Source organism: Pseudochaenichthys georgianus, chromosome 21, assembly GCF_902827115.2.
Source record: "Pseudochaenichthys georgianus chromosome 21, fPseGeo1.2, whole genome shotgun sequence".
NCBI classification, from domain to species: domain Eukaryota; kingdom Metazoa; phylum Chordata; class Actinopteri; order Perciformes; family Channichthyidae; genus Pseudochaenichthys; species Pseudochaenichthys georgianus.
This window is the reverse complement of record NC_047523.1, coordinates 28,298,916-28,325,055: the sequence shown is the minus strand read 5'-3', so window position 1 is coordinate 28,325,055 and position 26,140 is coordinate 28,298,916. Positions and strand designations below refer to the sequence as shown.

At 39.2% G+C, this 26,140-nt stretch overlaps 1 protein-coding gene across 1 annotated transcript in view; it reads right to left on the bottom strand.

Annotated features, from left to right (window-relative positions):
* Positions 1 to 756: 756 nt before the first annotated feature.
* The window catches only part of pde11a (phosphodiesterase 11a), a 36,720-nt gene continuing 11,336 nt past the window's right edge, over positions 757 to 26,140 (bottom strand). The window contains exons 6-20 of the mRNA XM_034110239.1: positions 25,634 to 25,769; positions 24,292 to 24,367; positions 20,833 to 20,900; positions 20,640 to 20,732; positions 19,127 to 19,177; positions 16,812 to 16,958; positions 16,586 to 16,693; positions 14,340 to 14,449; positions 13,377 to 13,467; positions 9,104 to 9,204; positions 8,808 to 8,885; positions 8,665 to 8,728; positions 8,147 to 8,221; positions 7,156 to 7,239; positions 757 to 3,091 (exon numbers count right to left, since the gene is read on the bottom strand). Coding sequence (XP_033966130.1) covers positions 2,873 to 3,091; positions 7,156 to 7,239; positions 8,147 to 8,221; positions 8,665 to 8,728; positions 8,808 to 8,885; positions 9,104 to 9,204; positions 13,377 to 13,467; positions 14,340 to 14,449; positions 16,586 to 16,693; positions 16,812 to 16,958; positions 19,127 to 19,177; positions 20,640 to 20,732; positions 20,833 to 20,900; positions 24,292 to 24,367; positions 25,634 to 25,769 — 1,501 coding nt within the window. The 3' untranslated portion in view covers positions 757 to 2,872. The remainder of the gene's footprint in view (positions 3,092 to 7,155; positions 7,240 to 8,146; positions 8,222 to 8,664; positions 8,729 to 8,807; positions 8,886 to 9,103; positions 9,205 to 13,376; positions 13,468 to 14,339; positions 14,450 to 16,585; positions 16,694 to 16,811; positions 16,959 to 19,126; positions 19,178 to 20,639; positions 20,733 to 20,832; positions 20,901 to 24,291; positions 24,368 to 25,633; positions 25,770 to 26,140) is intronic.

Below are 26,140 nucleotides of genomic sequence, written 5' to 3'. Positions count from 1 at the left end.
AGAATTGTCCCCGTTTTTTCTTTAACAGTGAAGAAAATTGGATATGTTGATGATATATTGACCGCAAAACTCAAAATGTCCCCGGTTTTCATTTTGAAAATCTGGTCACCTTAGTAATCGTGTTGGTGAACACGAATCAATAGATTAAATGTTGTGACTATAACACGAAATGCCATGAGACTGGGTTGCAATAGACGTTTTATGTATTGTCGGCCATTTGTGTTTTGAGTTTGACTCTTCTCTGGTTCATTTTAGTAAGGCCACATTAAGTTGTCGTCATTAAGTAGTCTGTTGTATGCAACATGTCTAAATAAATTGGATTTACTGCTGCAGTCTATGCTGTGGCCAATTGTGTTGTTAATTTAACAGTGGTATATGTCATCTCATTATTTACTTTATTTAAATGTAAAACTGTAATGTTTATTTTACACAAATACATTTAAAGCAATACACTATACAGTTATATGAGATGTTTAAGTAGGCCTTCTATCTTGGTCCCTGGTTGTGGATAAGGTAGAGCTCATTTTAAAATGTCATACACTGTTGGGTATTTTGAAGAAACATTCCTCAGTTTGAAACTACAATCAAATGTTTTGTATTTTAGATCAATATTTAAAGTAACCAACAATAGTTGTCTCTTAATTGTGGTGGAGTAGTGTACAGTAGCATGAAGTGGAAATACTCAAGAAAAATACAAATATCTAAAATACTTGCGTAAAAGTGTCAGAATAAACCAGAGTATATGTAGCAGCATATTTTTATTTAAACTCTGAACATAAACATTGCACATTTGCCTTTTCATGCCCTAGATTTCTTTCAGTCTAGCCCGCCATAAATAAAATGAGCATCCAAACTGGGAGAGGAAACAAGAAATACAAGAAGCACGGTACGTTGCAAATTAGACGAAATAGAAGTTTGGAGACCTTATAGAAAAATAGAACAGCAATATTCATAACTCACGAAACATAATGCAATATAATTTAAATCATGCATTTCCAATGAGATAATGTGTTTACTGATGAAGTTCAAAGGACGAGGTATTTGTCGGCTCACGTTTGCTACATACTTAGCAAGTGGTTGAATGTAATACTGCATAAAACATGCAATTTAAATGTTTCTGATCTACTTCAATTCAGCACTTTAACCAAAATAAAGAAGAGCACATAGATCCATGCCACACAATGTGCACAGTCACGTTTTTAAACTCCAATTAACAAAGCTACAACACAATTCATAAGGCATAACCACAACCCTAAAATAATACTAATATTAATAATGATAATAATAATAATAATATCAAAAGTAATAGCTCATGACTGCATGGGCACTTCATTACTACAAGTTTTAGTGTCTCAGTCTCCTTTTTGGAAATGATCAAATCTGTTTAAGTAGCATTTGTGAGCTTTGTGAAAAGGACAGCAATCCGATTAAAGCAAATTCTGACATTTTTGGAAAAACATTTTGCGGAACGTTAGGTAAGAGGATACCACTTTGAAAAAAGCTAAGCATGAAGAATAAAGACTGGAAAGAGGAAGTAACAGTCAGCCTGACTTTGTCCAGAGGTTACAAAAAATCCTCCTAGCAGCACATCTGAAGCTCTCAAATCAAAATGTTGTATTAAAATTATTTAATGTGATTTGTAATTTGTGTCTGACTCAGTTCTAGATTCTAACTTTTTGCTGAACAACCAGAAGAACGTTACATGTTCTGGCAAAGAGTCTGTCACACAACCCTGTTATAAAACAGTATGCTTAGTTTTTTGTTCAGATTAAACAATAATGAATGAATGAATTAGTAAGTTTATAGATGCTGATTGACAAATTGAATTTCCTTTGGACGGAGCCAGGCCAGTTGTTAATGGCCTGGTTACCGCGACTGAATGTAGCTTTATTTATCATATATGTATTCTCTTATCTAAGCGTGTTTCTTAAAATGTAGAACCCTTATTAAAATAAATCTTAATGTGTCTAGTCTCAGTATTAAATCAGTTGATGAGATTTCTGCAAAAATGAATTGATATCAGTACAACTTCATCAAGGCACATTGTGTGTGTTTGTGTGTGTGACAAGTGAGACCCTGCATTTATAAAACTGGGCAAAATAGATTTCTATATGTATATACTGTTGATGATTTGTGGCTAATATGGGATCAAAACATAATTGCAGTCATTGGTTTTTATAAATTATGGCATAAAACATGTCATGGTTCAACATAGATTTCTATATCTAACAATCTTGGTGAGGAGGCCATGCATTTTTCATTAGGATCTTAAAACAAGGCACAGGGAGGGAGGGAGGGAGCGGAGACTCAATTTGCATTGCAAGCACTGTCACAGGTCCTGCACCCCTTTATCCTTCAGCAACTCTACAGCCACATTACAGTCCAGAGGTTACATGTTCTTAAACAGCACTTGTAAATAACTTAATAGCCTATATACAGATCTACAAAAAATATCTCTGTTACCCCGGGCAAAATGCGAGCAACGAGGAGGTACTGAGATAAAACGAACCACATCAGAGACAAACTCTCCAATATTCTCCATGCTTTGGAAATCTGTGCAATGCCCAGAATAGTTAGTTAGCTCACTGCTTGACATGTTGACACAGTGGTTTCCTTTTCTGACATGGCTGATTGGTAGCTGCTTCAACAAGCTCGCCAAACACAGCTCTGTCAGCCTCCAGCTCAGGAAGGCTGAAGGGAGCAGAAAAACCTCTATGATAGCGCCGCGCTCAAGTCTAAAGCCCATCTCTAGCAGCAAAAGCGAAGAGGAGCAGAGCCCAAGAACCTCTGCATGCACTGCACTGCCTCTGTTGCAGGCTGCATTTAAGAGGGAGTAAAAGCCAAAGAGATCAGCTGGAGATGGCATCAGGAGCTAACTAACGGGTTTAGATGGTGTGCCGTCAGCATCTCCGCTGCAGCAGGGCGCCACCGTGCAGCCGCTCGTCTCTGTGCTGTCTCCACTGCAGGAGCTCGAGGGTGAAGAAACACTTTGGCTTCTCTGTCTTTTCTTGTTCAGTTCCTCCCAATTGGCCCTGTTAGCTTTGATCATGTCAACCATCGGCTGAAGTTTGGGATTCAGCTTGACAAGTGTCTAGAGGGAGAGAGAGGAAGGGCAGAAAGATGACAAGGGGAAATTACAGATGAAATATAAAGACTAAAAACATCATCAGCATTAGAAGCAGTTTGGAGTTCTACATTTGTGAACAACATTTCACAAAAACCCATCTAATTGTTGTTGAGGTATTTTAAAATCATTACGATGGTTAGAGGAGCAACTCAGGATTCTTATGGAAGCCAATAGGGGACAATTGTATGTTAACTCGAAAATAAAATTCACAAATAGCATTATACCTTTTCGCATATACTTTATAATTGCGTAAAACATTTAATGCATTTTATTACTAGTATGGGCTTTATATGAGCAAATGAAAATAGAACATTTGAATAATTATTAGAAAATCTAAAGGCAATATAAACAATTAAAACTGATGTTCTATCGATGTGCTAACAATAATAAAGAAAAAGTCTTACAGACTAAACCTGATTATAATTGAAAAATATGAAAATGATATAAGCAAAACAGCGCCCCCAGTCCTTTCGTCAAGGCAAGTCTTCAATTAGGACATTAAATTATGACTCCGAGCAGACTTTTACCCAAGATCAGTAAGGGAACATTGGGTTAAAATAACATGTATTTTTCACATATCAATTCGTATGTATTTTTTAGAAAAGAGCTTGGCTCTACGACTAGTAGTGATAATATATGGGAGGCACAGATGAAGTGCAGCACATTATTCATCAAAAGCAATGCAAAACAATTGAAACAATACAGAGAACACAGCACTGCTACGAGAACAGCTACGCACAGTATAGCTTTATAGTTTAAGGCAGTGAAATGGCTGCTGTTCAAAGATTAGAAGCACGTGTATGACCGAGATAAGTCGTCTTTGTCATTTGTTAGTGTTAAACTATAAGTGGCCGTGTATTCAAAGCTTTCATCCACCATTTTAACAAATTACCTGAGAGACGGGGAGATTTTGTTCCCTCTGTTCTCCTCACATTGTCTACTGAGTCTATTGGATTTCCAGGGAAGTCTGTAATTAGTTGTTTCATTAACCCCGTTTTATATGTTAATGTAACATGTGGGCATGGGTCCCACATACCACACATTATTCACACACAAATAAAGGAGTATATTGGCAGCCATTGTAACAATGAATGAAATAAATAGGAAGGTAAGTAAGTACACCCACACTGGGGATTGTGTATTGTGCTTATGAAAGGGAAATCAAATGTGCTGTTGGAGAAAACACATCTAATCACAGTAGCCAATTAAGTGAACTTTAAATGCATTTATATTCAGAGGGAGTATTCACTAATTCATGCGAACAATTAAAACACTTGTGTGGGTGGTCGACCAGAACAAAGCTCTGTAACGCGGCCAAGTAAGTTCAGACATCAAAACTATTTTTAAAAAACAGCCCTCTGACCACTTTTGTTTATTAAGAATTCATAACATGTCCTGAAAGGTGGTTTAATAAACATGCATGATTTAATAATTGATTATTTTGTAATTGCTGGAATATGTGTGCTGCTAATCATGATGCCGAGCAATATTAGAGCACAGTATGGATTTCCATTTCTGTAGTCCATGCCTGTTAGAAATATCAACCCATCTGTTTTTCTATATGTGTAGTACTGTATGGGAACATAGAGTTGATATAAATAGCTAACGATTGAAGTACACTGTATTTAGCTCCTCAACCTGGAGGATTTGCTGCTGTTCTGTCTTAATGTGATTTTAAATGAGTTATTTAGGGGTTTTGGATTATTGTACTTTTTCTCTGACATTTGTTATGGTATATACATATATATCAAATGTATTAAAGGAAGTACTGACTAAGACAACAACATGCAGTTTAGCAAGCATTGAGTAATGTTTGTTATCAATATGGCCGGATGCCAAATTGCTCAGTTTTTTTGCTCTATTTGTGTTCCTTTCTGATTCCTATTTCCGAGCACATGATGAGACACAATTGCTGTATTATAACAGTCAAATAGGAATATTTTACCAAATTCATTTGTGTGATGTGTTGGGTATGTATCCACAAAGCTCCCGTTATAAAGATTCTTAATCTGATTAAACCTCTTTTCTGCTTAGATTGTTCTATATAAATATATCTTATAACCCAACGATTAATGAGAAAATGATCTGCAGATTAGCTGATAATGAAAAAATATCACACTGTGATGGCATGCGGCCTACACACAGCTGTGAAACTACAAAGAGCGGATTGCTCGTCTCAATCAGTGTGGATTTGTCTCGTTTGCGATTGAAAAGAAGAAGAATTTTCTAAAGGAAAACATTTCTCTGTCTGCAGTATCCACAGTGGGTCATTGTCATCGGTTTGCACAGCATCATTATTCCACTGAGGTAGACTCAGGAGAGAGAGAGAGAGAGAGAGATATTTATTGTGGGGTGTAAAGATGGAAGGTTATATAATGGGGGATTAATATTCCACAAAGTAGCGAGCCACCACCAGGAGAAGGAGATCAGCGAGATCAAGAACGAGATCTCTTCCGCCCACGGACAAAAACCCTGCCGCCTCTGAACTTCCTCTGTTCTCCCCCTCGCAAGTTTAATTGGCAGCAGCATGATCGTGAGCTCCATATCTGCATTCTCCAAACATCAGCCTTTACATGAGGCGTGGAGACAAACCCCCCACGCAGACAACACACTGCTTTGATGCTTTTTATCTACACTACACAGACTGTAACAATGGAGGAACAGAGCCCCGCGCTGATAAGTCTGCTCTAACTTCTGACACTGATCCCGGGATAATTCCTTTATTTATTGTTCGTGTTCCAGTCGTGATGACTAAGATTAATGTTTTTAATACAGTGCCGTTTTAACAGTTGAAAAGCTGTAAGGATGCTGCTACTTTTTTTATCCTCGACTGCCTTCACAACTGTTTGCTTTCATGAATTTGGCTTCAGCACGCCTCTTCTCTTAACAGAGCTGATCTCTCGGTAAATCAGACTCTCTCCCACACAGCCGCTGCTACGGGGAGAGGGGGGTGAGCCTCTCTTGACGTCATTCAGAAACACACACACACATTACTATACTGGCGAGGACACAGTATAGATTTCCATTAATTCCCTGAAAGATTACCACAAGCTCTGACCCTAACATTTGCTCAGCTGGGATCCAGTGCTGCTCTATGTGTGCGTTAGACAAAAATGTCTCCGAAGAGAGGCAGTCAACAGTCAGGCCTTATTTCATTGTTGTGCAGTAAAGCCCAAAGTACACTGTCTTACAGAGGAGATTTAACCTGACTTACATCACAGCTCTATTCACTGCACTTCCTCTGAGCCGTCTACAGTCAGAAAGTGCCAACTCGTTATTCTCTTCTCAAAAGAACAGGATTCAACCTTGAAGTTGTTTCATGGCTTTCAATAAAAAATTAAATAATACATTTCTGTTTTCAGTGAGAAATCTGTGGCTGCAAAGAGAAAAAGTGGAATAGTTGTTGGTGATGGCTTCACTGTTGACGTCACTGAGGTTGGACAAAAGCTGAGGTGTGTGTGTGTGTGTGTGTGTGTGTGTGTGTGTGTGTGTGTGTGTGTGTGTGTGTGTGTGTGTGTGTGTGTGTGTGTGTGTGTGTGTGTGTGTCCTAGTATTACTATACTTGTGGAGACCTAAATCTGTTTACACAGTCACGTGTGGGGACTCGCCGCCCTTATGGGGACAAATTAGAGGTCCCCATAAGGGGAATCATTAATTTTAGGGTGAAGACTTGGTTAGGTTTAGGATTAGGGTTATGGTTAGGGTTAGGCATGTGTTGGTCATGGTTAAGGTTAGGATAAGTCTCCAGGAAATGCATGTAAGTCAATGTAATGTCCCCTGAAGTGATGTATACATTGTGTGTGTGTGTGTGTGTGTGTGTGTGTGTGTGTGTGTGTGTGTGTGTGTGTGTGTGTGTGTGTGTGTGTGTGTGTGTGTGTGTGTGTGTGTGTGTGTGTGTGTGTGTGTGTGTGTGTGTGTGTGTGTGTGTGTGTGTGTGTGTGTGTGTGTGTGTGTGTGTGTGTGTGTGTGTGTGTGTGTGTGTGTGTGTGAAGCACGTCACAATGAAGGCCAGATCTTAAAGCATTTACCTCGTACAGCGGCACACAAATTCCATCAATCCATTCCAGCTGAAGCCCTGGCAACTCATCCTTCCTGTTTCGATCAAAGATGGCCTGAAACACAGAGTTAAAATGTATTTACACAAGTGAATATAGTGCTTCTCACCTAAGCAAATCCTCCCTCTGCTCTCAAGACAATAGAGTTTATTTCACGTGCGTTTCCTATTCTTGTGCAGTCTGAACTTAAGAGGCTCCACTGAGGCTGTGCTTCAGAGATAGTTACTGGGCTACGACTTAGAAGTTAATATTTCATTTCCAACACCCACACACACACACAAGGAGCGGTAAAGGTTTGACACAAGCGGCAGACCGGAGGCTAACGCATTAGTTATTTCAGAGGGGAGGCAATGTGGCCTGGCTCGATTAGTCAACAGCCATTAATTGCTCGCAGAAAGCTGTTGGTTTTCCCCCTTTAAGAACTTGCAACACAGTTGAGCCTTCAAAGCTCCCCAATCAAACACACAGTATTCCTCTGTTGTGGCTTTGAGGACAGTCTGAATACGATGCGAGTTAAGATCTTCATTAGGACCAAAGTCTTTCCGTGCCACTAGTATTGTGCTATTTTTAAATTCACATGAGAAAAAGTAAATGCATGATCTCAGCTATGAGAAAATCAATGCTAGTAGAGCTGAATACAGCCAAATGGTGTGTGTGTGTTTACAGCTGAATTCATAGAAATGTCAGAGTTTGACTCCTGTATAGGGGGAATTGTTTTTTTTTAAGAATGATGCTTACACGGTCCACAGTTTGCTCTTGGCACAGCAGTGAGGAAATGCAGTGGCCAAGCTGACTGTTCACTTTTCCCACACAAAGAGACACAAGATCTCATGTTTCCTACACAGTCAGTGTGTTTTGGAACTGCAGATAAAATAAATCTTCTGCATCATCAGCTCAGTGGAGGTCACGGGGGTGAAACTAACTGCAAAAGCACAAAACACCAGAGATGGTTGTGTGTACTCACCGAGGGCGTGAGCTTCAGCTCTGATCTCTCCCGGTCCCCCTGCTCGAAGAACTCGCTGGTCACCAGCTCTGCAACCTGCAAGAGAAAACATGAAGGGAGGTTTTCTTTGTGAATTAGTCTCACAAACATGTTCGTAACTCATTGTTTGGTCTTTAAAATATAAGTAAGTTGTGTTGTAAATGCCTGTGAAAGCCCAAGATGATGATATCAAGGATTACAAACATATGAGATGAAGAAAAACAGCAAAACGCAACAACTTAAAAACAGGAAAAATCGTATGTTTGGCTTTTTTTCTTCTTGGACCATTTATCGATTAATCAACCAATTGTTTCAGCTCTATTTTAATGGTTTAGAAATGCATTTATTTATTGGTGAGAAGATTATTTGCGGTTTGCCAACAAAAATGACACAAACCACAACAAAAGGTTGATTGTTGTTAGTTTGCCTTATACATGTAAGGAACATCTTGAATATTCTCATGAGTGACTTGAAAAAAGCATTTTAATAAGTTTTCTCACCTTGCGTGATATTTCCCAAGGTTTAGTGACAGCACCAAGATCACAAGCGGTCATCATCATGGATCTGAAAGAAATCAGATGTATTTAATTAGTGCTTATGATATTATAATATCCCTCATGTTTGTCTGTGTGCAAGGCGTTACCTGCACATGTCTCTATGAGCCTTCACGTTCCAGTTGTACTCCCCATTACTGACCATCTCAAAGAAGGTGTTTCTGTTCCTAAAGCGAAACAAGACATCTGTAGGTGTAAGAGACATGAAATCCACAAGGGGGCGGTATTCCCTCAAAGAAACCTGCAGTAATCATTGTACAGAGAGGGCTCGTATGCTTTATTGTATAAATAAGTGAGTATACTGGAGCCAGCCGGGCTCTATGGACCTCTCACTGTCAGGAGATTTAACAGTTTAATAAGCGGCGTGGTGTTTAGCAGAACATACTCAAAGTAGAGTGTGAGGTCTGTGGCCAGAATGGACTGTTTCAGCAGCTGCATGAGGTCGCTGTACTCTGTGGACGAGAGGTTGGAGAAGATATTGTGACCCTGTGGAGACACATACAGAGATAACATGATAAAACATGTCCAAACACATTTTCCCACTGCACACAAAGAACCTCAAATAAAGAAGCACAAGCCCCTACATTAATTATTTACTAGTTTGGGATGGGAACCATTTACCAGAGGAGGGTGCATACAACTTAGGTTTATTTTGGAGATGTTTTGAATTATTTAATAAGAGCTTTACTGTTATGACAGACTGCTGACAATACTGGCATATCAGTAACAAATCATCTTTTTACTCTCTTATATTATTTTATCATTTGTCTTCTCTTTAGTATACTATTTTACCTTAATGTGTTCCTTTGTTTGGACTCAGTTTGGCTTTCTGTTGTTTAATTGCCTTCTTGATATCCTGCTTTTGTTTTAGTTTTTTCTGTCAAAGCACTTATATAATTAAAACTATTATTATCATTTATTTTGAATGTGAACATTTACTGTGCAGTAGCTTAGAATGAATAACATTTACTTTCTGCCATTTTATTTGCAAAATTGACACTAAAATGTATAGTTGAGGGCACCATTTTTTGATAACCTCAAAGTTCAATGTGTCATATTTAATTTAACATTCAATTTATTTAATTTCCTAGTATTTAAGTCTTAAATATTGGTTTTCACAAAAATCAATTTGTTTTGAAGTGACTTAATAGATAGCATACATTTTGCTTTGTAAAACACTTGAGGCTGAAAGATCATATAAAAGTGCTTCATAATTGAGTTGAGTTTTGAATAAGATATCATTGAGGATCTATAATCTATATAGAAGTTAACGAGGGAGACTCTTTCATTAAAAAAGCCTATTTGCACAACAAATAGTAAAAAACTGAAAAAGAGAGGCCAGCGGTTCCTAATACTTAAGCAACATCTGTCACATGAGCTTCTCCATCATTGAAACATCATGTATTATACATCCACTTAGACACCATCCGATAGAGAATGGAGAGATCTGTCTGGTGAAAATTGAAGATGTCGAGGTGAAGGAGCCGAATGAGAGGATAATAAGGACCTGCAGAAATTAGAAGAGATCCTCAAAACTGGATGACCACTTCTTCCTTTCAAACGCTGAGAGTCCAAGTGCAACTTGCCTTTGATTCCCTGCATGAGCTCATGTGTACGGTGGCCCTGAAGTGCAAGACACCACAGCATTTCAGAAAACACCACAGCATTTCACAAAACACCACAGCATTTCACAAAACACCACAGCATTACAGAAAACACCACAGCATTTCACAAAACACCACAGCATTTCACAAAACACTACAGCATTTCAGAAAACACCACAGCATTTCACAAAACACCACAGCATTTCACAAAACACCACAGCATTACAGAAAACACCACAGCATTTCACAAAACACCACAGCATTTCACAAAACACTACAGCATTTCACAAAACACTACAGCATTTCACAAAACACCACAGCATTTCACAAAACACCACAGCATTTCACAAAACACTACAGCATTTCACAAAACACTACAGCATTTCAGAAAACACTACAGCATTTCACAAAACACCACAGCATTTCACAAAACACCACAGCATTTCACATTCGACGGAAAGGGTATTACTTTAGGGAGAACACTTCTTGTTTGTGATTGGACAGAGCCAGCCAGAGAAGCACTGCTGTGATTGGTTGTTTTTGCTGCCAGTCAAGAAATGACGCTTCGTGATTGGTCAACACCCGACAGCGAAATATGTCCCAACCATGGTCCCACAACGTATGATCCCATTCCCAACACATCAGCCGTTAGCACACACACTCAGAGCTCACAGCTCCTCATATCTGTTCAGAAACTGGACAAAAGTTAAACATGTACAAACCACAGACTGTCTATGTCATGGCGAATACAGTCGCTGCTTTATTTATGTCTGTATGATGTTGTTGTGAGTGTGTACGGAGCAGCTACAGGTTAGTTTAGCCTGATGAATCCGATTCAGAAAACACGCATTTTAAAAGCTTTTCGCCTGCCGTCTTGTCAAAGCGTTAATTCATGGTTTTTACTAACTGCTATCAGTATGTAGTTACTTCGGCATCACTTTGAAACGTGTATTACAATTAAATCACGGTCAAATATGTTCATTTTGTTGTAGGATTTACATGGAGATACGCCCCGTCCCCTCTCCAGCGCCTCTTGTTTGAATGACAGCATTGACAGGAGCAAACACAGCTGACAGCCGCGGTGAAACTCGAGCAGCCGCGGTGAAATTAGAGCGATGTGAATATTGGGTAGTCTACCATAGTATTTACATGGAGATAAGCCCCTTAAAAACCACGAGTTAATAAAGCATTAATTCTGTATTTACTCCTGTCATTCAAACAAGACGCTGGAGAGGGGGCGGGCCGTATCTCCATGTAAATCCTATCGGAATCGGATCCATCAGGCTAAACTAACCTGTAGCTGCTCCGTCCACACTCACAACAACGTCATACAGACATAAATAAAGCAGCGACTGTATTCACCATGACATAGACAGTCTGTGGTTTGTACATGTTTAACTTTTGTCCAGTTTCTGAACAGATATGATGAGCTGTGAGCTCTGAGTGTGTGTGCTAAGGCTGATGTGTTGGGAATGGGATCATACGTTGTGGGACCATGGTTGGGACATATTTGCGGCGTTTTGTGAAATGCTGTGGTGTTTTCTGAAATGCTGTAGTGTTTTCTGAAATGCTGTAGTGTTTTCTGAAATGCTGTGGTGTTTTCTGAAATGCTGTGGTGTTTTCTGAAATGCTGTAGTGTTTTCTGAAATGCTGTAGTGTTTTCTGAAATGCTGTAGTGTTTTCTGAAATGCTGTAGTGTTTTCTGAAATGCTGTGGTGTTTTCTGAAATGCTGTAGTGTGTTTTCTGAAATGCTGTGGTGTCTTGCACTTCAGGGCCACCGTACATGTGGTCCCATGAAATATTGAACGATGAGACACAAAGCACTTCTCTCATTCTGTCACAATTGGAGCGGATGAAGGCGAGAAAAATAGGAAGTGAGAACGATGAGGGGAAATTGAAAGATACAAAGGGAGTGAGTGACATTTAAAAGTGTAAAATGAATGCTTTGTGCGGGTTGAATCGTGAGCTTTCTGCTTGAATTAGCCACATTATTAATGTATATGCTAATAGGGCGACAGTAGTTCATCCCCAGTATCAACAGAAACCATTATGATATTCCAAGCAAACATTGTCAGCTTACTGTGTTGTCAGCGCCGCGATAATGAAGCCACTGGAACAAACTCTGCTAAGCCTCGTCTCAGCTGCTCCCCCAAAACCTTTTTAATTACTACTTGATGCAAAGCCAGTCACCTGGTAAAACGTCTCTCTCAACCAATTACCACCAAATCTATCGCCTCTGTAATGACGATGATTCGAGGACAGCATGAGCTTTTTGTTTACTCCCTCACTACTGTACGGCAGACATTTAGACTCCACGTGCTTCCCTTCACATTCGCAAACTACCTTATTTGATTAGATTTTTATGGGCTTTATGATTTAATTTTTTCATTTAGAGATGGCTTAAAAGTTAAGAGAGAGAGAGATAGAAGAAGTTTAACTGTACACATGTTCTGCTGTCAGGTGTATTGTCATGGTACATTGACTTTAAAAGTGACTTTAATTTTGTATTTTGAAAAGAGGAATAGTTTCAACACAATTGGAAATTGCTATCATGCTGAGAGTTGACATTAGAAGACCAGCACCACTTTTGAATCTGTCTCATAAATGTGAATCTGTTAGGCTGCCAACCTAAAATGTTGTTACATATAACTCCTCTAGGAAATAAAACCTGTTGATTTTACACTTTGTTTTTGTACAGATGAAAACAAGCAAGATATCACTTGCTAGTTAATGCACTTTTAAGATGCTAGCACTCATCGCAGATTGTTTAATTTGACTTTATTTTAGGTATAAATGCCCATAATGCTAACTGTTTCAAGTCTTTATGCTAAGCTAAGCTAACAGCCTCTCATCAAGAAGGCAACATGTTTTGAACTAGTCCTTTTTAACTTGTGCTTTTTCCTGCACTGGTGAGTCATAATGTTGCTTAAGAAACTAAGATGAAATATTTACTTCAGACATTTGAATTAATGTACTAGATAGTTGATAATAATTACAAATAATTGTTAGTTGCAAACCCACTGCATTGCAGCAGAAAAAGGAACATGGTGCACCTCGCTTTGCAGGATCATAACAGCGTGGTTGAAGTGGTGGTGCTCCAGCGTAGCAGAGGTCCCATAAAGCAGAGCAAGGGCTGAGCCCGTCCTGACACACACACACACACACACACACACACACACACACACACACACACACACACACACACACACACACACACACACACACACACACACACACACACACACACACACACACACACACACACACACACACACAGGGATCAAAAAGAGGGATAACACAATAAGCATTCAACACATACTGAGAAATAAGAAATAATACCGAGTCTTTTGTAATTCCCTCAGCAATTCTCTCTGTTCTCTGTCGCCAACTTATGGCTTAATAATAAAAGCAGCTGAAAATCCTACTTGAAACATTGAAAATGATCATCATTTATTATGGAGAAAGAACAATGTTTCCAATTGTAAAATGCCGCTGTCAAATCTGACTCATTGGATACAAAAGCGTCTTTACCTCCTTTTTGATTGATTGATTTTTGATTGATTTAGCACTACCGTAGCTACAACTAACAAATGTATATAAAACAAACTATTTAAGACAGTCGATCTGATGACACTGATTAGATGATAATACAAAAATGGATTATCAAGAAAAAAAATTCTAGTTAAGATTTCATGAAGCTCATGATAATGTCGACACTCCAACTCTTTCCCCATCTTGGTTACAGATGCCGTTTACTATGATAACCTTTGTGCAGGCAGAGAACACTGAGTTCAAGCAATTCAATATCAGTTTAATAGCTGCAGATCAGAGTCAGCAGTGTTTACAGTCTCTTCATTACGCAGACTCTTACATAGCTGTATACAACTTGCCACTTGACTCTTGCTGATCTGGTTTTGAGTGCTGCAGACGGCTGCAGGTGGTAAAACACTATAAATGGTGTGTAGGAGGGAGTGTGTTTGTGTGGAAGGGACAGAGAGATAAAGTGGGAACATTACTTGGCCTGAAAAGCGTTGTTGGTGCCCCTGTGGTCCAAGTCATGGCACACACAACCTACAATAAGCGCTAAGGTCTCCACCTCGGTCAGAGTCTCCTGGAAGCCCGCCGTCTGAATGTCACCGAGGAGAGGAGAAAACACACAAATAAGAGCTGCAGTCGGCTGGTTTCAGCAACAACGAATCACATTGAAACCCGATTAGATCGTGGTTAAACTCTAAGTCATGTTGTAACAAAAACTAGGTTAACATTGAGAAAGTTAACATTCAAACCCAATATAAAATGTCGCTTTATGTTTTAAACCTAGATTAAGCGTAACTTTGTTGCACCAACATTTATGAACTACAAATTAGTATCAACTTTAAACTTACATTTAAGGAGGTTTACCTTATAAAATGTCGAAAGAGCACAATTACCTAAAAACAATTACTTCACAAAAGCGATAAAATATTAAAAATTATTTTTCCAATCTATTAGCCTCCCTGTTTATCCTTTTTTTCCTCATTTTTCAAGAGCACACAACAATTCCTTCCTCTATGGCTGAGACACCAACCTATCTTCTTATTATTTACTTATTTTGTTCTACTTATTTGGATGAGCAATCATCTCCTTATTGATTACTGTGCTTAATTTTGACTCTGGATTTACTTATTTCAAATGTAGATTTGCTCTACTCTAACTAGAAATGTTCCAACATTAAATTAATCGTTAATGCAACCCAGCCTCATTGTCTTATTATATGGAACTGTGAGGTCTTCATTAAATAAAAAGGAAAAACCCTTCAACAGTAGCAGCATCTTTATAAGTCTGTATCTCCCTCGATAGCCAGCAGTAGACAGTCACTCTGGGAGCTTAACGGCTGGGATGGATGATCTCTGGAGGCTGAGTGAGTCACTGAGGGTCATCGTGGGGATAGCGGCGCAGATCGCACGGCCCTCAGCCCACTCATTAAAACACTCGGCAGGAGAGAGAGGCTTAGCTTACACACCACTACTTCATCTACCTCTGCCAATAATCAATTCAGATGGGACGCCATGCATTAATGCTGTGTTTGATTACATAATTAACACTATGGTGTTGTGTGTGTGTGTGTGTGTGTGTGTGTGTGTGTGTGTGTGTGTGTGTGTGTGTGTGTGTGTGTGTGTGTGTGTGTGTGTGTGTGTGTGTGTGTGTGTGTGTGTGTGTGTGTGTGTGTGTGTGTGTGTGTGTGTGTGTGTGTGTGTGTGTGTGTGTGTGTGTGTGTGTGTGTGTGTGTGTGTGTGTGTGTGTGTGTTTCCCTGAGGACCTGATGATAAAGTAAAGGTCTGCTGAAGGAGTCAGTCTCTTGGGGTCTCTATTAATAATGTGCATGCAGGTATAGACGACTGTCATTATAACCTGGTACTCATTATTTTAACTTTGATACTTTCATGCAAACACTTCCACCACTAAAGCGTCTACTGGTAGTAGAAGAAACCAGTTGCTTTACTTGAGTACAAGAACCAATGCAACAATTCCCAAGTACTATTTATAAGTCCTTTATGTTCTGTTTTGACTGATCTGAGAAGTTAGTAAAGAAAACACCAAGTTTTCCTTATTTTGTTTTATTGTCTTCTTTTTAAATGTTGAATGATTTTACTTACTTGACCCTCATACGTTTTTTTATAAAAGAGAGGTACAAAGTCGAAATCTCCCTTAAGTGAAGAAGCTAACCTGTAAGCTTTCTAAATTGAACGTGGTAGTTCAGTACCTTTCTTATTTGACTATTTTCAAGCTTTTGGGAGCTCTCGAAATGAAAGCAAATGGACGGACTCATGCCAATTGAGATAAAGATGCTCATGAGTTTCTCGCAGGGGTGTCAAACTCAAGGCCCGGGGGCCAAATCCGGCCCGCGACCTAATTTGATGTGGCCCGCAAGAGCTTGCAAAGAATATAATATACAATACAATCGGTGTAATTGTTTAATATTTGCTTTCAATTATTTGCCCTAGACTTCTGCTTTCAGACGTAGTTATTCAGGAAGATATTACCAGAACTGATAATAATCCAATGCAGGGCCAACAATGTAATATAATACATTATTTAATATATATTATATTAAAATTTAAAACCGGCCCTTTGAGTGCCACTATAATGCTGATGTGGCCCGGGATGAAATTGAGTTTGACACCCCTGCGATACCAGTTCAGCAAGGAAACTGTTGTGTTTTTCCTTAAACAATAGTTTTATAAACATCTGCTTTAAATTCCCTAAAGCAAGTGTCTTTTACCGTTAGCATGGCAAACATGCACTGGCAGACGTTAAAGGCATGTCTCCAGTTGTGATAGAGAACCATTCTGTAGTTTTTTCTGACCGTCAGCAGCCACCTGCACAGCGTCTGAGAGAAACGGATGAGCACATGAGACGGCAGTTATCAAGAAGACACGTTGGTGAAGGAACAGTGTTCTGGGCAAAATCTGTCAAGAATTCAAAGGAAATAGATGAAGTTGTCTCACCTCATAGTCAATCTTAAATTTCTGCACCATTCCCAACTCCATAAACATCCTCAGAGCGGCCGTTATCATGGCATCCATGTCCAGGGAGAAATCATCAAAGTACAGCTTATCGATGCCCAGCTCGCAAACCAGGGGGATGTTGGCCGCCTGTTTCATTGAGAAAGAGATTGAAATCAGTTCAGAGAGCACAAGAGCATGGAGAGGTCAGAGGGTGCTGTGCCACTTTCAGATGATACATGGAAATATGAAGACATGCTAATTAAGACTCCGAAGACTCATTTGGTGAGGGTTAAGATTAATGAGGGAGCTTTAGCGGAGGTTTTCACCGTTGTTTACTTTCAGAGCTCATTGACGAACGTAGCGGTGCAGTAGTAATCATCAACAGCTTCCACTATTATTCAAACAATAATAGCACTGAAGCACCCATGTCTGCTGTCTTGGATGTGGTTTAATGAGCAGATATTTCTTATCCGCCATTTTTCTCTTCCTGTGTCTCCCCTCTAACAGCCACCATGTTTCCTTATCAAATGTTTGCCTGACGGGTCAGCAGGTATTCTCTTTTCTCTCAATGTCAGCCAGGTTTGTTTGCCATTTGCACTTTGGTGGAAGCCCAGTCTAGTGTGCTCCGTGAGGCTCCATATGTAGAGCAGTTATGAAAGACAGTGGGGGGGGGAGGGGGGAGGGAGGAAGCAGAGCGTGGATGAGGGGGCTGAGAGATCACACGAGCTCACGGAGAAGCGGGGTTCCTACTTTGCCGTGATGGCCACTGGGGAAAATCTTACACAAGAAAGTGCTGGAAAATAGGTCATATCTATATTTCAGAAGTGTCATGCCAATAAAAAATGCAGATATTTTCATTTTGTTTACTCTTTATAAGTAATGCATGGACAATGATTGTCTATTGATTGATGTAATACATTCAAATACCACAATTATCCTATTTTCATTGGGGAATTCCAGGCCCATATTTGTGCTCGCATGCTACTGAAGTTCTGGAGGAAATGGAAAATGAAGTCTAGAAGACAGGCTGCCAATAATTAGTCTGTTGCCATATATTTTTCTTTCCTATTAAATGAATGACAGGTTGTTATTAATTAGAAACAAGATATCCTAATTAAAGAGCCCATAAGAAAAATAAATGCATCATGAGCTACATCTCCAAGCCTTCACCTTCTTGTAAACAACAGTTTAAGCCATCAGAGAAATCCAAATGTGCTTTACTGCTGATGTCTTGAATCATATTTTTGTTAATAGGTTTTTGCAGAACCACAATAGACCCTTTAATATTGTTCTTTTTAATTTGTCTTAATTGAACTCAATAAAAAGCAGAGACATTAAGGATCATGACTACATAAGTAGGAAAACAATGAAATTATATAAAGGCAATTACCTGCAGCACCAGAGCAAACCTGATGATCAAACATTGTAATCGACAGCAAGAGTGTGTGTGTACACTGCAATATTTATATATATATAGGCAGACTGTCCACACCAGAAAACATCAGGTCACATAACATTCACATGGGTCCCTTTGGAAATAAATGACAAACAACTTATTTGGTCATTGAGTTATTAGGACTTAATTATTGGTGGCAACAGGGGGTTGAGAAATTATCCCACATCATCCCTCATCCTCTACTTTGTGTCCACAATAAGAGCAATATATGATACCATGTATTTCAACATAACAAGTTTTTTGTTTGTAATGGCCTCAGTTGCCTCCAATGTTGAGAACATTTATGAATAATCCCATTCCGTTTATGAATAGCTTTGCACACTACAGCAATACGCTTGTTGAACGTATGCATGCATCGACTCAAGGACAGAGGCTCTCCTGAGCTCAGCTGAGCCGAGGAGGACGCTATTAATGTTTACATCTCACGCTGTCACGAGCACGAGCCTCTCATCCATGAGATGATGTACGGTTCCTTCTGCACAGTGATGCTGTACAAAGAAAAGTGTTCCTACATGAATCTGCTCTCTACAAGTCTGTGGATTATCCCGAATAACCGGGTCATGATTTCTGGATAGAAACCTTACTGTTTTTGTATCACAATCAAAGTGCTATTTGGTTTGACTATATTTCTTAGAAAGCTTACTATCTCTACGACCAATATCTTTAACAATCGGCATATCAGACCAAAACAATCTACATTGATAAATAGCAAGGTGATACAATAAATATGTTATGTGGGGTAACCTGTCCCTTTAATATCTGTCTTGAGCTCAGATTTATAAATAACTGAGTACAGCAGTCAGTATTAGGGGAAAGAGATGGGTTCACTCAGACAAATGTAATGATGAATATCAGTTACCTTGAATTTGTCAACTTCAGTCTTGGAGCAAGTGGCATGGTAAGACAGAACCTGTACAAAAATAATAATGACATGGTTTCACTCATTGTATTATTTGTTTTATAATTAAGATAAGCATAAGGGCACATTAGCGTTACATAATTTCAGTGGATCTTCCAGATGAGGAAGTTAACGCTCGCCTCTGGAACAGTTTACAAGAGCAGCCATGTCAGCCCTGATCACATCGCCATGTTCCCTTCATATCCTGTGAGAAATACCTCGCACAGACCTCCAGTTGCTTATTTGATCATAAACGCTCATGTTTATTCAGTGCTGCCAGGAGCAATGCATCTACATATTAGTTCACTGTGTGCCTCTCCTTTTAAATGCTCTCTCTCTCATTCGGTGCTTCTCCTGTCTTGAAACCGGGTGCTGAAAACGACCACAATGCACCTGAAAGCTCCCTATTGTAATGTAGGGCGTACCGTAAAGGCTGAGTAGTGCTGGATGCCCGCATACTGCAGGGCAGATGAGGGATTGCTTTTCACTGCCGCTCATTAATTTTCAATAAAACCTTTGTGAGAAGGTTATCTACGAAGAGATATCAGCACTTTTATTCATGCGTACAATCTTGCGGAAATATGAGACTTAAAAAAAGGAGCCGAGCACCAAGACCCCTGAGAGAGAATTACTAAGAAGAGGTTTTATATTAGCCACGTTGTTTCCAAAGACTTGTGGGTAAAGGTTTTAGCACAGAGCATACAATGACGGGAAAGGAAAATGAAAAAAAACATTATGGCTAATGGAGAACAAGAACAGATAGGATGCACAGAGAAATATCATCTGAGGGAGGGCATGAAGCTAACATTAACACAATCAGCAGCAGTGAGGAATAACTTCTCTCGAGTCACAGAACAATTTGCTAAGTATAAGATGTTCTAAGTAACGATAGATAATTCCGATTGGCGCCAATGTTATATTATGGTATACACATCCTAATTTATTTATATTTTACTTTTGCTAACATACATTAACACAGCTAACAAACATGTTTAGCATTATGGGAAGAAGTTTCCAAGGGAATTTTAGTTGATTTGAACTTTGACACAGTTTGACTAACGTTAATGCGCTTTGCTGCCAGATCTCTGAAAGAGTATCTGAGACTGACAAATCATACAAATTGGTCTCAAACAAAGTACATTTGCTTCTGATTAACCGGTAAAAAAATATTTGGAAGATATATGGTGAAGAAACGGTCATAATTTGTGTTCAAATGTTCTTCTCCCATAGAAGTTAGTTACTAGACTCAAACTGCCATTCGTCTCTAGAAGTAACATGGCAGTGGCGAAATCCACGTGAAACAGATACCAGACAGGTACTTAGTGCAGGGTTTCCTTATCTAAAATGTCTCTATTAATAATTATTCTTTGCAAATGTAAGTAGACAAATAGATTTACTTTCTAACACAACTAAATGACATATTTGTGTTTCAATTCTGTGATGTGAGGCAGGCAATCGAATGAGATGTTCTTACATCCAAAGCCACGGACTGCTTGGCCCAGGACTTCTTCACCTGGTCGTACATGATGGTGTTGTTGATGCCCAGTCCACAGAAGATCACAAACGCCTGTGAAAAGCACAGAGAGCAGAACAACTCAGTAACAACAGTTTCTGATGTACCCACAAGCTGCTGTATGTTTAAAAAGATGTAGAAACAAGTGTAATACTTCAAAGAGACGCTGGTCTGCGTCATCAAATGGTTGCCCATCAAGCAGGTTCAGCACTTGGGCGACACCTGTTACACAAACCATACAGTCAGAACTTCACAGTGATATTAGAAAGACTGACTCCAGTGCATATACAGTAACCTGCCTCTAATTAAAAGAGGATCAAACCCACACACTCATTGACTAACATGCATTATTAATGGGTATTCAGGAGAGGCACAACACATACACGGTTACACAAAATGACATCACTGTGGCTCTGGTGAAAATGGTTTTCAATTAATGTTATCTTTGACAAGACGTCCAGTTAGTGAGCACTATTCTGCAGCAGAATTCCCTGTTAAGATGGCTTCCCTCATCGTCTAATTACAAAAAAGAGAAAGGCTTTGTTGATAAAGCACCACCTTTTATTGTCCCTGAGAAATTATGCTAAAATCTAATTACACAATACATTACCATTTTTATTTATCTCTATGAGGTCAAACCAACCTGCCAAAGTGACATTTTAATATCAATATATAGCTGGAAATCCACAGAGGAGAAATGGGATTAGTGCTGTAGCTAAGAAAAATGTACTTAATGGTGTCATTACATTTTTAAAAAGACAGGGCTGATTTTGTTCTCTGGTCTATTATTGCTCCATCTGTAATGAGCGTGTAATGTGTAATAAGTTGCCGAATAGGAGGTCCAAAGCATAACTGAGCTAAATGACTGCTTAGAGCCCTGTGGCGACCGTTATCTTTAACTATTCCTAGTGCCACATGTGTTTCATGATCACAAACAATACCAGACATATTTAAATGAGCTCCATTTTGAGTTTTGACATAAATTGCATTTTCTTGTTTTTTGTGACTGTTCAATGCACAGTTTGATCACTAGGGGTGTTGAATGGAGAAAAATGACTGACTTGACTTTGTTAACTCACAAGGAAATAAACCAAACAACCAGGCTTTATCTACTAAAGTAATACGGTAGCTGTTAATCATAATGGGACATGCAGATTGTATCGTGAGTGGACTCAAATGGTGCCTTTAGCTGAACTAAAGATGTGTGTCAGTTTCTGTCTTCAAGGGACACTCATCATTTGACAAGCTCCTCGTGTCCTACAAACAGAAATGTTAATGTCCCGCAGTGGATTTGTCCAGGGCTCATAGAGTTTGAGAATTTTTAGCTGGACTTTAGAAAAGCAGTTCACTCACAATCTCATTGCAACCTGGCAGATCTTGAGCTGTTTTGCAAAGAAAAAATAGACGTTTTGTCTATTGATCAGTAATGGTCAGTAATGTTGTAAGACATTGGAGGATTAAGGGGGTAAAATACTTTGTATAGGTTTAAAACACCCTGGTGGTAAGGGGGTAAAATACTTTGTATAGGTTTAAAACACCCTGGTTTGTTTAAAAGGGTATGTTCGAAACTCTAAACAACTGTAAGAGGCTCAGGGTCACATATTTGATTGATTTATACGGATTATGATCACAACAAGCCAACTGCAGCCCAGTTTCTCCTACTGACCTTTCATCCATTCATTTCAAACCCTGTAAACCGTAGTATGACTTGGTCGATCGCAGGGCTCTCATTATTACGCTCAAACTAATAGATCAAACATTAAGTCCAAATTCCACTACGCAGTCCACAGTCAAGGTGAGAAACCTGGATCCTGACTCTATACACTACTGTACAAGCTCACCTATAAGACCAATTATCCCAATAATCTCGGGTTAGCAGAACCAATATGTTTTATATTCTCAGGTAACTGAAATTAAAAAGAATCATCACTAACTTTTAGAAAAGTAGCCTTCATGGGTGGTCATTTGCTAATGTCATTTGTACACTGCACGCACATATGAAATGTAACATGACACGTCATAGTAACAGTATTTCTTGTGCGTATTCCTGGTGGTTACACAAGGACATTCACTTTCTAACTGAATGTATCCTTGGCTTGAGAATTTCATCTCCTGCCACTTTGTTTGTATAATGTTTTTTTCACTCAAGATCCTCAGGTGCCACCCACACAAACTGCATTTCTTTCTCCCCCTCACTCTCTTTCCGTCCTTCTTACGCTTCCCTCTACCCTCCCCGACATAGGCACTACGCAAAAAGAGAAACAAAAGCACACACACAGGTTTTAACCAACCATCTGCGGCAGATTTGCTGATCACTTTGCACTCAAATATAACGAATGACCTACTGCGTCAGATCTCAGTGGACCGAAAGGAGCTGCTATCATTGCTCCTCCCTGCAATATCCAGCAACAAAACCAGACTAGAGATCAATGATTTATCAGCGTGTCAGTGTGGTGTTGGCCTGGGGCTGATTCACAAACACAAAGCACACCGCGAGAAGAAGGGAACTCCACCTCCAAGTGTGTAGTGATGGTGCAGCGTGGATCTAATCACACACATGCAGCCTGAGCTGAGCACAAGCTCCCCTCTCCCTTTATGTCTACTACAGCAAAAACACATTTCAAACCTACATTGTGAGTGCTACACAATGTTAGTGCTGATAATGTGCATCATATATACACTTTATGACCTTAAAGTATGTGGACACGTCTTTCTTTAGCTTTGGAGCTGTTACTCCAATTCTTTCAGATTAGGGTAAATACTAACGCTTCCTCAGGATATTTTTAGATCATTGTTTGCTTACGACATTATGGAAACAATTTGGTTATGGCACTTTGTTGTTTGAATCTTAGACTGTATAAAAGACGTGGACATACTCAATGTGACATCACCCATTGTTTTGTGGACCTGGACTTAAAGCTTAGAGTTTTGCATTTGCCCGTTGCAGTCTTGCTGTTTTGGAACAATAATGTGACCGAGAGCGTGGAACAAAGTATAACTTCGTGCTAAAAAAATTCATTTTAGGCAAACAAATGTTACAATTAACTTTCATGAACACACACTTTTCAGACAACACCCAAACTGGTAAACACTGTTGTAGCGACTTCTTAAAGCATACCCTGCTTTATCGTCTATTTTGCTTTAAATGGGACCACAGTTTCAAAAAATGTACATCATTCAGTTTTGATAAAGACTTATAAATAGATACTCGGGTAATAAATCAAGTGGGAAGAAGAAGCATAATTTTCTCGTAGACTTCTATGCAATTGGACTTATTTTTGTCACATGGTAGTCATTTAAAATAATGCAAGTTTAAGGAAACTCCGTTTTGGCTTCACTTTTCAGACCTGGAGGTTGTTGCTAGGTTTGGACATGACAATGCTCCACTTAACATTGCACGCCCGCACTTAACCGACTTCTACCTCCATCACTCTTTATGATAACGTAAACGCCAACACAAAGCCTTACCGTCCCACAGCCTTAGCTCACTAATGCTCTCATTGAAAACCATCCCAGCAGGGTAAGTGTTTAAAAGCTTGAATTAAATAAAAAACTTTGAAGTAAAAATATCAAATAACTATAAGAGAAAATGAAGCTCCATTTGTGAACTTACCAATGATTTGGTGGTTGCTGTTCCATATGGGAACACAAAGCACGGAGCGAATGTGGAAGTCTGAGAACTGGTCCGCCTGAAAGAGTGGGAAAACATTTATTATCATCCATCTGTATTTATCTTTGCACTTTTCTCTAAGGCCTTTAGTTTTAAGCATAACTAAGAGTTGTTATACCTAAAAACTCTCTGATTACCCCAAAAAATCAATGAAAAAAACAGGCAAATTAATAAATTTGTTTATATACTCTGCTATTTCTTATTTAAATAAAATGTGACTAAGTTTAACCAGTATTTATTTTACAGAAAACTGCTTCCAACTGCTACTACAGCATTACACACTGCTGCATTTGAGACATAATAAAAATAAAGATGTTTATATTCTTAAAAAGTAGGGTGTGGACTCAAATATAATTTTGTGTTCAAATATTCACCCATCACGCATCTCGTCTTGCATTATATTTTCAACAGCCGATTTGAACGTATGCATGTACCTTTAGTAGAAGAGCAAGGCAACATGAAGGTATAGTACCAACCAAGTACACATATTTCTGTCACTGCTGCTTAAGGTAGAACATATCAAACTTTTGCTGCGTGCAGCTGGACGCAGAGCGGACTGCTTTGCTGGTCGCGGTGGGATTCTGTTTGAATCTATCAACACCAGCCTCTGCGGTTAACACTTCCTCCATTATCCTACTGAGATCAATTTACAGCTGACAAAATGGAAAACTAGGCAGGGTGTAACGTCTCACCATGAGGTGCCAGTAAAACAAGAAAAGAAAAGGTGAAGCCAAATTAGCTGAACTGGTTGTGAAGGCACTTCCAACAGACTCCAGCTGCATCTATTTTTATCTTCACACCTGGACACATCCTTAAAGTCATGTGTGAGTTGTTAAGGTCACACGACAGTCACATGAGAGATCACAGTCCAATTAATGAACATGTGAATTGTCACAGAACCATGAACGAAATATTAAGATGTAAACCGATAAACTGGATGAATGGTACGGTTTGACATACATGGTTTTGACCCTTCATTTTAGTTTCAAGCCATCTGTCTTCTCGTCAAAATGCGTCCGTACATAGCCATCCCAATTTAGCTCACCATGGGGATTCACAGCCCGTAATGATTGAATCCCATGTGACTTCATTGGCTCACGTGTGACATAGACGTGTGAACATCCTATGGAGGATAAAATTGCCAGGTCTGCACACTCGTTAGTGGAACTGAAGGTGCCTCTTATTGAGTTCTTTTAAAAATATACTATGACCTACGTGATATCCAATATTCATACTGGTGTGTCTGTCATGTTGGTTGAGATGAACACTGTTATTTTGTGTTTACCTCGGCATCAAAGCGAGGGTCCTGATAGGCATCACTGATGTTCACGGGGAGTCCTGTAGACGCCACCAGCTCTGCAATGCTGTTGTTGATGAGCCAGTCTGAGTAAGACGATTTCTCCATACTGTCTTTGAAGGGGCTAGGGACAGAAAATAAGAAGGGACGATGAAAAATGGACACAACAAAACCAAAAAATGGTGCTGAGGCAAACATTAAAAAAAAAACTGTAATATACTTTATATGGTGTTTATTTGTTTACATAAAAAGAACATAGTATTACTAAAAGAGTATAAAAGTCTGTTCTCCTTCAGTATAATGTAAAGAGATGGTACTGATTAAACTGCAAGCTTGCAAAAGGCCCTTCTTATTCCTCCTTAAGGACCGTCTTTAACGTTGACTTGCATTTAATGACTTTCTCATACAGTAGATATCAGTGAGCTTCTCCTGTAGCTTATGAAGTAATGAAAAGTTAATTGTGTGATTGCCTAACACCCCCACACTCTGCCACAG